This window comes from Emiliania huxleyi, assembly GCF_000372725.1.
Source record: "Emiliania huxleyi CCMP1516 chromosome Unknown EMIHUscaffold_12, whole genome shotgun sequence".
Lineage (NCBI taxonomy): Eukaryota > Haptophyta > Isochrysidales > Noelaerhabdaceae > Emiliania > Emiliania huxleyi.
This window is the reverse complement of record NW_005201392.1, coordinates 1,013,043-1,024,498: the sequence shown is the minus strand read 5'-3', so window position 1 is coordinate 1,024,498 and position 11,456 is coordinate 1,013,043. Positions and strand designations below refer to the sequence as shown.

Below are 11,456 nucleotides of genomic sequence, written 5' to 3'. Positions count from 1 at the left end.
TACCTTTCTCCCCCCTTCCCCTTTCCCCTTTCCCCCTTCCCCTTCCAACAAACTCTTCGGCGGCCCCTCTTGTCTGCAGGAGCTCGGACAGGAGATCAGCACGATCAAGGCGCAAAAGGTGGCGCTCACGCGCCGAATGCGCGACGAGGCGGACTCGCACCGCGCGCAGCACCAGGCGCCCCGATCTAACTTGCGAGCGCCCAGCGAGCTCCGCTGTTGCCAGCGCACATACAACCCTAGCGAACTCATGGCAGCCCTAGCGGCAACGCGAAGTTGGGGTCTGGGCCGCGGGGGGGGGGAGCCCCGGGCCCATGCCGCCACCTTCTTCCTTCACCCGCCGCCGCCGTCGCCACTTGCCGCTCCGAGCCGGCGCCGTTGACCACCGCCGTTGCCGCCACTGCTGCCAGGCGCGCGAGCGCGAGCTGGCCAATCTGCGCCGCAAGGGGGAGAGGACGGCGGCGCAGCTGGACCGGCTGCAGCAGGACCACGCAAGGCAGGGCGCCGTGCTCAAGCGCAAGAACGAGGAGGTCATTGCGCTGCACAAGCGCGGGCAGCACGGCCGGCTGGGCGCCGCACCCGAGGCTCCTCGGGGCGGCGGAGCGCCGCTAGTCAGCCGCCCCGCGTGGGGAGCACCGGGCAAGGTCCGTCAAAGATCACGGCCAGGCTATCCGCGAGGGGTTGGAGGGGCTCCTGAGCCCGGCTCCTCCGGCTCCCTGTTGCAGGTGACGGCTATCGACCAGAACCTGCCCAATGTGGCCCGCAAGACGACGATGGCCGCGCAGGTGGTGCAGCAGCAGCAGCAGCAGCAGCAGCAGCAGCAGCAGCAGCAGCCCACCCATGTCCCCACATTGGAAGCCACGGCAGTCCACACGCCCACACCGTGTCCACGGTGCATGCCACGCTGCGAGAGCGCCCCTGGTGGCCAAGCACGCTCATGTCGCACGTCTCATCCTCCAGGCGCGGCAGGCGCCCTCGTTTGAGCGGCGCGGGCACGGCGACACGAAGTCGGTCAACGGACGGCCGGCAAAGCGGCCTAGAAGCGGAAGGACGCATCCTTGTACTCCAACCAGCGCTCGAGAGGACACGTATTCCGCTGTACTCGACCGTATTCGGCTGTACTCGTGTCGCTCGTATTCACACGGTACTCTGGAAGACTCTGCACGAGACCGTGCTTCCCGCCCCGAGGCTGGTGCACTCAGCGCGTAGGCCAAGGAGTGGTTCACGGAGCAAGTCCTCCCTAGATACTTCCTAGACACTTCCTACACATGTTGTAGGCCAAGGAGTGGTTCACGGAGCAAGTGAGCGTCGCGGTGGACCACCAAAAGCTGCGCGACTCCAAAGAGGTGCTCGTCGAGGAGCGCCGCCGGTGCAACCTTGACATTGTCGCCAAGGAGCACCCCACCCCACCCCACCCCACCCCCCAGACGACCGACATCACACACGACAGGCAGCAGCAGACATGCACATGACAGGCAGAGGGACAGGGAGAGAACCGCAAGACGCACCCGGAGCATCCTCTCGGGTGGAATCCAACATCAAAACATAAGTCGCCTGTGTGGTGGGCGGGAGGCGACTGAGAGGTGATGGCGAGGCGTACACAGCGCGCGCGCACAGCCCCCTTCCTCTCCTCACCCGCACTCACTCGATTGCCCGTGGCAACTGCAGGAGAGCCAGCTCAAGGAGGGCGCAGCGTCGGAAAACACGCCGCGTGAGCTCGAGGAGCTCAAGGCTCGCCGCGAGGTGCGCTCCGCTCCGCTGCCACTGGGTGTGTTCGGCACAGCGCACCCACGACTGTGGCCGCCATGTTGCGCCTGCAAACAGGCGCTCAACCGCGAGATCTGCGAGCACAACCAGAAGCTCTCGGCAAAGGACGGTGAGTGCGGGCGATGCGCCCACCTGCCTCTCGACACACTCGACATATGTCCATCCACTGCACCTCTCCCCTCCGCCGCTTTGGTTTATGGTTTGCTAGACCCATGAGACCTCGGGCGCCGCCTCCAGTGCCGCCCTCACAGTGCCGCCCTCACGCACGCCGACACGACCGACGGGAGTCGCCAACTCCGCAGTGGTAGCGTCGTTCATTGACCTCATCCGGCACCCCTCCCACAGACCTCGCGCACGTCAAGATCGAGACGATCTCGCAGCTGCAGCTCGCGAGGTCGCTGCTGCACTGCGCGTTCGACCAGAGTGTCCAGGCCCTCACCCCCAGAAGCGGAATGCGTATCCTTGTTTTCCAACGAGAGGACACGAAGTCAACTGCATTCTACCGTACTCCGCTGTATCCATTGTATTCGTAGCCCGTGTGTATTCACGCGGTGCTCTGAGTACACTGCACAATACCGTACTCCCGCCTTGAGGTTGGCGTAATCAGCGTGTAGGCTTTCACGGCGCTGCACGCCGGCAAGGCGCAGCTCGCGCACAAGGAGGAGGGCCTCCAGGCACGAACCTGTGCCCATGCCCGTGGCCTCTCCCCTGTAGCTGTAGCTGCGCGCGGCTCCACCAACACATCTCCGGCTCGTAGAGCACACGTCTCCGCGGACGCACTGTGACGTCTCCCGCCCCGGCCCACTCAGGCGGCGCGCGACACCACCAACACCGTGAGGCTGCAGCTGATGCGGGAGCGTTCAGAGGGCAGGCGACAGGCCGCGCGCGACGCAGCAGAGATCAAGGCGCTGCAGGAGGCCAACGCTGCGCTCCAGGCGCAGGTGGCGACCGCTGCACGCGCGCCGCCGGCGCCGGCGCCGGCACGTCGCGGCTCAGAGGAGGAGGAGGAGAAGATGCAGATGCGAATCCTCGAGCGCGCGCACCAGGCTCGGAGGCGGACCCGCGAGATGCCCGAGTCCGAGTCGGACGAGTCGGACGAGTCGGAGTCCGAGTCGGATGCTGTGGGGGAGACGTCCGACGAAGACTGGATGGAGACGGACGAGGCGCGACCGCTGCGCCGGCCGTCACGCGTCTCCACGGCGGCAGCGGCCACGTCGGGCATGTTTGACGCGGTGGAAATGGAGCCAGGGATGGCCACGCGCCGTTCGCGCCGCTCCTCGGTCGCGCGCCGTCCGAGCCCGAGCGCCATCTGCCGCTCGGCGGCCGCGCTCGAGCCCGCCGCGGGCTTGACGCCTGAGTCGGATGCGCTCAAGGAGCGAAACAAGGAGCCTCTCATCGACCGGCTCTCCCGGAAGGGGAGGCGCGCGCCGGAGGGGCCCAAGGCGCCCGAGGGGCCCAAGGCGTCGGCCGCGGTCCTGCTGCCGGCGCCGATGCCGGACGCGACGCTCGCGGGCGCGGGCGAGGCGGCATCGCGCTTGCTTGAGGTGGCGACGCCCGACCGCGGTCTGAAGATGGAGGGCGCGCTGAAGGCGCTCGACGTCACGCAGACAAACGACGAATTGCGCGATGGCATCAACGGCTTGCGGCGCAGGCTCGCCGAGACCGCCGTGGAAGTTGCCGTTTCGAAGGCGGAGCCCCTCGCTCCCGTCGACGCAAACCAGTCGGAGTCGCGGCGCCGCGGCAGCGGCAAGACGTCGATTGAGGGCGAGGCGGCGCCCGACGTCGCCGACGTCGGCACGCTGGAGGTGGAGGCGGCGGCGGCGGCAGGGGGCGGCGGAGCCCCCCCCGTTGCCCCGGCGGGCAAGGCGGAGGCCGCCGCAGATCCGCACGCGGCCGCCGCCGGCCGCCGCCGGCTGGCCAATCCCAAGCAGCTGCGCCTCCACGTGCCACCCGGCGGCACCGCGCGAGACGCGCTCGATGTGGAGGAGCCGCCGCGGGTGATTGGGCAGGAGCCGCGCACGGCAACGCCGGACGTGACGTCTCAGATCGAGGAGAAGCTGCGGCAGGAGAAGGCGCGGCAGGACGACGCGTCGGAGAAGATGAAGAAGGCGGGCTTCTTCCATCGCATGGTGAGGTCGGTGTCGTCGCCGCGCGTGGTCAAAGAGTAGTGGGGGGACAGTTCGGTTCACTAGTGGCGACCTAGGTCGCGACGACTCAGCGGGAGAGGCGACACCCAGCGTGGAGCGGGCGGCGCGCCTCTCTCTGAGCTTCGTGGTGGCAGTGTGGTGGGCGCCTCGGCAAGCACACCAAGAGGCCGGGAGCGACACCCCTTGGTGCTTGGACCGAGGACACACGCTGCATGGCCTGTGCATGTTGCGTCGTTTGCATGTCGTGTATGTGGCGGCCCATCCGGGGTGAGTGTCTCCTGTAGAACTCGCTCGAAGAGATCGTTGCACGTTTTCTCGTCGTTTGGGATGAACGAAAGCGCAATAGTGGAAAAACTAAACTTAAAACTAAACGGCTATGGATGAGATAAAAAGGACCACGGGAAATATTGAACATATATATTGCTCTCCAATAGTTAGAGGTGCGATCAATATCAATATATATGTCAATAGGGCCGAGCGTTTTTGATCTCTGGGTGAGTGGGGGGCCGAGCCGCCTCGGGGTGGCGGGCGGGCGGGCGTTTTGAAAAACAGAAAACAGAAAACAAGAGGGGGCCCGGGGCCCGGTCCCCCCACTGGGAGTAGAAAATACGCCCAAGGGGGCCAAGGAGGCGGCGCGGGGAAGCAGCATCAGCGATCAGGTGAGAGCAGGAAGGATGGCGCTTAGGGTCTTCTTTGAACAAGGGTTTCCAGGTTTTAGATCAGTATATGGTGTCGGCACACATCCCCACATGAGGTCAGCGGCGCGCAGTGCCTCTCTCTCTCGGGCAGACTCTCGCAGGCTGATTTTGGCTGTTTTCGAGCTTGTTTTTGTTTTCAGTCTAGGGGGCCCGACCCCCTCAGAGGCGGCGGGCGGGCGCCCACTCACCCAGAGATCAAAAACGCTCGGCCTAGTTAGAGGGACCAGGGCCTGGATTGGCTAAGGGGGGCTCAATATATTGATATATTCAGCGATGGTATGTCCATCCGCATCCCGGGCTTGTAGATGCCCTAAAATTGGATTGCTATCATACGCAGCAGCACGAGCCGTCGGCGACGCGACGGCGTGCACATCACCGTTGGCCAGCTGCTAAGCGCGAAACCCTGCCCGTGTGTCGGATGCGTCCAAACTTGTAGCGCTGTATCTCACACACACCGGCGGGCGCTTTCGGGCGAGCATTTTTTCTAACCACATGGACATGGATGGACCTATTCCGCGGCACGATAGCTATCTGGGCTGCAACACACATGCACATGTACACATGTGCATGCACCTACACTCGACTGCAACGGCGCGCAGCGCCGAAGAAAATTTGGGGGCTTCTGGCCGGTGTGGACGCCGTTGTTTCTTCGCAGCTCGGTCGGGGGGGAGCCGCCCCTGCGTTTCGCTGCGGTCGGTCGAAAATCATGCGGACTTGTACGTCGCAAGACGTGCGTTATGACCCCCCCCAATGAACATACCAGTGAGGGTGGGCGAGACGATCGAGGGGTCCCGTACCATGCGGAACCGACCCTATCCAGCAGTGCTCAAGTGCTCAAGACGTGCGCGCGTCCGTTAGTCCAACTGTTGCGGGCGCCGCCTTTTGTCGACCGCCGCGCGAGTATCTGCCATCTTGGCCGCCTCCGCTCGCACGCGGCGTCCGCCGCGCGCCGGGCGGCCGTCGTCCGGCATGCTACCGGCGACAGGCTTGCTCCTCCTCCTGTCAATTTCAGCAGCGGTGGCGGCTCCCTGGCCGCCTCCGCCCTCGCCGCCGCCGCCTTCGCCGCCGCCTCCCTTTCAGCCGCCCTCGCCGCCTTCCTCCCCGCCACCGCCGTCGCTGCCGCTCCCGCCAGTGGAGCCTCGAGCGGTCGGGTGCACTGCCGTGCCGGCACCCACCGCCTGCGAGTCAGCGCAAGACTTTGTGCTCGTGGTGGACAACTCGGCGAGCGTCAATGACATCCACGGCGATCTGACGCAGCTGATGCTCGACTTTGTGGGGGAGCTCTCGCTGTCCGCACAGGGGGCTCGCGTCGGCATCGTGACCTTCAACGGGCCTTCGAGTGCGGCACACGTCTCCGCCTCCACACACAGCTTCATGCCCTGAACCGGCTCGCCCACTCCGCCCACTGCTCACGGGCCCACCCTCTGCCACCCTCTGCAGGCTTCTACTGCAACGGCGTGAACGCGTCCACACCCGCGTGCGACATCGATAACGCTGCAAAGGTTGTCAGCCCGATTAGCGACGACGCGTCGAGCGTCGTTGCTGCGATCAATGCGCGGGATGGCTCGTACGGCACGACCTGCATATCTTGCGGCCTCTCGGCTGCCAAGGACCTCGCGACAGCGGCTCCGCGGGGCGCTGCCACCGCCCCCCCAGTGCTCGTTCTGCTCACCGACGGGAGGCAGACGGTGGGCGGCACCGACGCGACCGTCACCGACGAGGCTAACAGCATCAAGTCGCAGGGCATCACCTTGGTTACAATCGGCTTTGGCGACGCAGACGTGGCGCTGATGACGGCGTGGGCGTCCACGCCGAGCAGCAGCTACGCCTGGGTGGGGCTCGCTGACGTCGCCGCTGCGCAAGCGGTCATTCCGAGCATCGTCGACGAGGCTTGCATCGAGGCGAGCAAGCTCGAGCGCCCCCTGTGCGCCCCGCGCCTCTCACTGCAAAATCGCCCGCCTGCATGCACCAGGTCCATTACCTCTGCCTGCACAACTCGTTTTGCCACGAGGTCGTGTCGGTCGAGGCGGTGGGGACGGGCTTTGCGGACACAGGCACAGGCGCCAAGACGACGCGATCTGCAGTGTGGTGTGCTGCTCACCGCTCCGCCATGTGCGCATGTAGGCAATCTGGCCTGCCGCCTCACCGACGGTGGCAGCCAGAGCTCGATGACTGCAGAGCAGATCTCAACCTCCGTCGTGCGATGCAGCTCGTCGAGCGCGGCGTCCGACCGGTCGGGAGAGGACAATTCGGCGCAGGTGCAGGTGCAGGTCTCGCTTGATCAAGGGTCTCACTGGACGCAGGCCCGTGATAATTTCGACCAATCTCCCGCAACTCCCTGTGTCTCACCCGTCTCCTCCCTTTGCTGCCTCAGTTGGACGCTGCCTCGGCCATTGAAATACCGTGCAAGTCGCCGCCATCGCCACCCCCGTCACCGCCGCCGCCCTCGCCACCTCCACCCACGCCACCTCCTCCCTTACCCCCGCCACCGTCACCGCCGCCCTCGCCACCGCCGCCCTCGCCGCCGCCGCCCTCACCGCCGCCGCCCTCGCCACCACCGCCCTCTCCTCCGCCCCCCAGCCCTCCTCCGCCCTCACCGCCTCCGCCCTCACCGCCGCCAGCGCCACCGCCACCATCGCCGCCGCCGCCCTCACCTCCACCACCCTCGCCCCCTCCGCCGTCGCCACCGCCGCCAGAGCCCCCGCCATCACCACCGCCGCCGTCGCCGCCACCGCCGTCGCCACCACCGCCATCGCCTCCTCCGCCGTCGCCACCACCGCCGTCTCCACCGCCGCCGTCACCGCCTCCACCATCGCCCCCGCCGTCCTCGCCGCCGCCTTCGCCGCCGCCGTCTCCGCCGCCGCCCTCCCCGCCGCCGCCCTCCCCGCCGCCACCCTCCCCGCCGCCTTACATGCCAAGTCAGTACTGCCACGCGGACTGCCCGCAGTCGCTGAGCGACTCGACGGTGCTCGAGGACACGCGCCGTCTCCACACCTATACCTCTTTGTCTGCCCAGGACTACTACGTCTCCAGCACCCCGACGTGGTACAGGTTCGAGGACTCCAGCGGCAACCCGAGTCGCATGATGGCGACCTCCGACGGCCTCGAAACCAGCTCCTACAACTGCGGCGCCACTTGGCGGACGTGGAACAGCTCGCCGATGCCGGTCATGGGGGAGGCGCCGTCCACCGCCCAGCTCTGCGGCTTCTACCGGAACTGCGGCGCTTCCTGTATCAAGAACGGCGTCGCCAATTGCTACAACAGCGTCAGCTTATCGCCCGAGGACGTGCCCACCTGCACGTGCTCGTACGACCAGGGAGCGACGATGACCTACATGTACCAGCTGACCAAGACCGGCACAACCTATCAGAACTACTGCGCGACGGGCCAGCCGATGCCGCCGCCGCCGCCGCCCTTTCCGCCCTCCATCCCTCCCTCGCCGCCTCCACCGTCGCCTCCGCCCTCGCCGCCGCCGTCTCCGCCGCCGCCGTCGCCGCCGCCGCCGTCGCCACCGCCGCCCTCCCCGCCGCCGGTCGCCCCCAACGGCTACTGCCACGCGGACTGCCCGCAGTCGCTTAGCGACTCGACGGTGCTCGAGGACACGCGCCGTCTCCACACCTATACCTCTTTGTCTGCCCAGGACTACTACGTCTCCAGCACCCCGACGTGGTACAGGTTCGAGGACTCCAGCGGCAACCCGAGTCGCATGATGGCGACCTCCGACGGCCTCGAAACCAGCTCCTACAACTGCGGCGCCACTTGGCGGACGTGGAACAGCTCGCCGATGCCGGTCATGGGGGAGGCGCCGTCCACCGCCCAGCTCTGCGGCTTCTACCGGAACTGCGGCGCTTCCTGTATCAAGAACGGCGTCGCCAATTGCTACAACAGCGTCAGCTTATCGCCCGAGGACGTGCCCACCTGCACGTGCTCGTACGACCAGGGAGCGACGATGACCTACATGTACCAGCTGACCAAGACCGGCACAACCTATCAGAACTACTGCGCGACGGGCCAGCCGATGCCGCCGCCGCCGCCGCCCCCGTCGTCACCTCCACTACCTCCATCGCCTCCCTTCTCGCCGCCTCCTCCGTCTCCGCCGCCGCCCTCTCCGCCGCCGCCCTCTCCGCCCCCTCCTTCGCCGCCTCCTCCGTCGCCCCCGCCGCCCTCACCGCCTCCTCCCTCGTCGCCGCCGATGCCGCCGCCGCCATCTCCGCCGCCGCCCTCGCCACCCTCGTCTCCACCTCACTCCCCTCCTCCACCATGGCAGCCACCGCCATCTTCGCCGCCCCCCACTCCTCCGCCACCAAGCCCGCCCCCTCCATCGTCTCCTCCGCCTTTGCCACCGACGCCCAAGCCACCTCCGCCGTCGCCACCTCCGCCCTCCTTCCCGCCAAATGCGCCGATGACCTCGCCGCAGCAACCGCCGCCGCCGCCTGCGGCTCCGCAACCCTCGCCGCCTCCGCCCTCGCCACCGCTGCCGTCGCCGCCTGTCCCCTCGCCACCGCCGCCGTCGCCGCCACCGTCCTCGCCGCCACCGCCCTCGTTGCCGCCACCAGCGCTGCCACTGTCGCCACCGCCCCCAACACCGCCGCTACCGTCGCCGCCGCCGTCGTCGCCGCCCTCGCCACCTCCGCCATCGCCGCCACCGTCATTGCCACCTTTTCCTCCCCCGACATCGCCGCCACAGCCATCGCCGCCGCCGCCATCGCCGCCGCCGCCTTCCGCGCCACCGCCACCCAGTCCCCCGCCGCCCAGTGCTCCTCCGTTCATACCAGAGTTCGATCCCAAAGTGCCCCCTCCGCCACCGTCGCCGCCACCCGCGCCGCCTTCGCCCACGCCTCTGCCACCGCTGCCACCGCCACCGTCGTCGCCGCCGCCTCTGCCACCGCCGCCGTCGCCGCCTCCGCCGTCGCCCCCGCCGCCGTCGCCTCCGCCGTCGCCACCGCCGCCGTCGCCCCCGCCGCCGTCGCCTCCGCCAGCGTCGCCGCCGCCGTCGCCGCCGCCTCCATCGCCGCCGCCTCCCTCTCCAGCACCGTCGAGTCCGCTGCCGCCCTTTTCACCGCCTCCCACCCAGCCACCGCCGTCGCCACCTCAGCCGTCGCCGCCCCCACCCTCGCCACCGCCACCGTCACCGCCGCCACCCTCGCCCCCTCCACCGTCGCCCCCGCCTTTGTCGCCGCCGCCTACCCAGCCCCCGCCGTCCCCTCCGCCGCCATCACCGCCACCACCCTCGTCACCGCCGCCGATGCCGCCGCCGCCATCTCCGCCGCCGCCCTCGCCACCCTCGTCTCCACCTCACTCCCCTCCTCCACCATGGCAGCCACCGCCATCTTCGCCGCCCCCCACTCCTCCGCCACCAAGCCCGCCCCCTCCATCGTCTCCTCCGCCTTTGCCACCGACGCCCAAGCCACCTCCGCCGTCGCCACCTCCGCCCTCCTTCCCGCCAAATGCGCCGATGACCTCGCCGCAGCAACCGCCGCCGCCGCCTGCGGCTCCGCAACCCTCGCCGCCTCCGCCCTCGCCACCGCTGCCGTCGCCTCCTCCGCTCGACTGCGGCGACGTGAACGGGCGCGTTGAGCTCTCAAGCGGCGGCTGTGGCTCCGCAGACCCTTCCTCCTGCTCATCGTACTTCAAGACGACGTCTAAAGCTGGGAAGTTCAAGCTTTGCTGGGGTCTGGCACCAGGGGAAGCTAGCTGCTCTGGAACCTTTGTGAGGGGCTGCCTACCCCCTCCGTCCCATCCACCACCTCAACCGTCACTATCACCGCTGACCCCACTGTCGACGTTGCTGCCGCCCTCGCCGCCTCCGCCCTTTCCACCGCCGCCATCTCTGCCGCTTCCCTCTACAGAGCCACCTTTGCCGTCGCCCCCACTCCTTTCCCCACCACCCCCATTGCCACCGCCCTCACCACCGCCTCCAGTGCCACCGCCCTCGCCACCGCCACCCTCGCCACCACCGCCCAACCCGTCGCCGCCTCGTCTCCCACCCAGCCCGCCGTCTCCATCGCCACCGCCTCCTTCATCGCCGCCACTAAGCCCGCCTCCGCCCTCACCGCCTCCGCCTTTGCCACCACCACCAGGGTCGCCGCCGCCCTCGCCTTCCCCACCCTCGCCGCCGCCTCCCTCGCCGCCACCTTCCAGCCCGGTGCCGCCAAGGCCCCCGCCGAGCCCGCCGCCTCCATCGCCGCCGCCTCCTTCAGCGCCGCCACCAAGTCCACCTCCGTCCTCTCCACCTCCGCCCTCGCCGCCTCCGCCCTCGCCGCCTCCGCCCTCGCTTCCTCCGCCCTCGCCGCCTCCGCCCTCGCCTCCACCGCCCTCGCCTCCACCGCCCTCGCCTCCTCCGCCCTCGCATCGACCGCCCTCGCCTCCGCCGCCCTCGCCGCCTCCGCCCTCGCCGCCGCCGCCCTCGCCTCCTCCGCCCTCGCCGCCTCCACCCTCGCCGCCGCCGCCCTCGCCTCCACCGTCCTCGCCTCCTTCGCCCTCGCCGCCCTGCTCATGCTCGCCCTACTACGACCTGGATGGCGGCACAGCGAACTCCCCCTCCTTCCTCAACGACACCAACGCGCTCTTCTTCGTCCTCCAGACCAACGACGCCTGGCCGCTCAGCCTCCCCGTGTACGACCCGAAGTGGGGCTGCGCGTGCGAGAGCGCCGAGGACCGCCCCGTCTGGCTGGCCGCCCTCGACCTGTGCTTCTGGTTCGACACCCTCAACGCGACGCAGCGAGACGTGCTCTTCACGTCGGGGCAGCTGCAGGAGTCGTATAATCGCACCTGCTCCGCCTTTGCGCCGGGCGAGCAGGTCAATGAGTACTACCATCACGTCCGGCTGTGCGCGACGCCCGCCTTT

General features: G+C 68.5%; 1 protein-coding gene across 1 annotated transcript; it reads left to right on the top strand.

The window, feature by feature from the left end:
• Positions 1–85: 85 nt before the first annotated feature.
• Positions 86–3,932, top strand: EMIHUDRAFT_449030 (hypothetical protein; the record flags this gene model as incomplete). Its single annotated transcript, XM_005790563.1, has 12 exons — positions 86–175; positions 408–641; positions 723–782; positions 958–1,023; positions 1,275–1,391; positions 1,666–1,740; positions 1,822–1,873; positions 2,110–2,195; positions 2,379–2,438; positions 2,574–2,705; positions 2,811–3,437; positions 3,774–3,932. The coding sequence occupies exons 1-12, from the start codon at positions 137–139 to the stop codon at positions 3,930–3,932; spliced, it is 1,707 nt and encodes a 568-aa protein (XP_005790620.1). The 5' UTR covers positions 86–136.
• Positions 3,933–11,456: the final 7,524 nt, after the last annotated feature.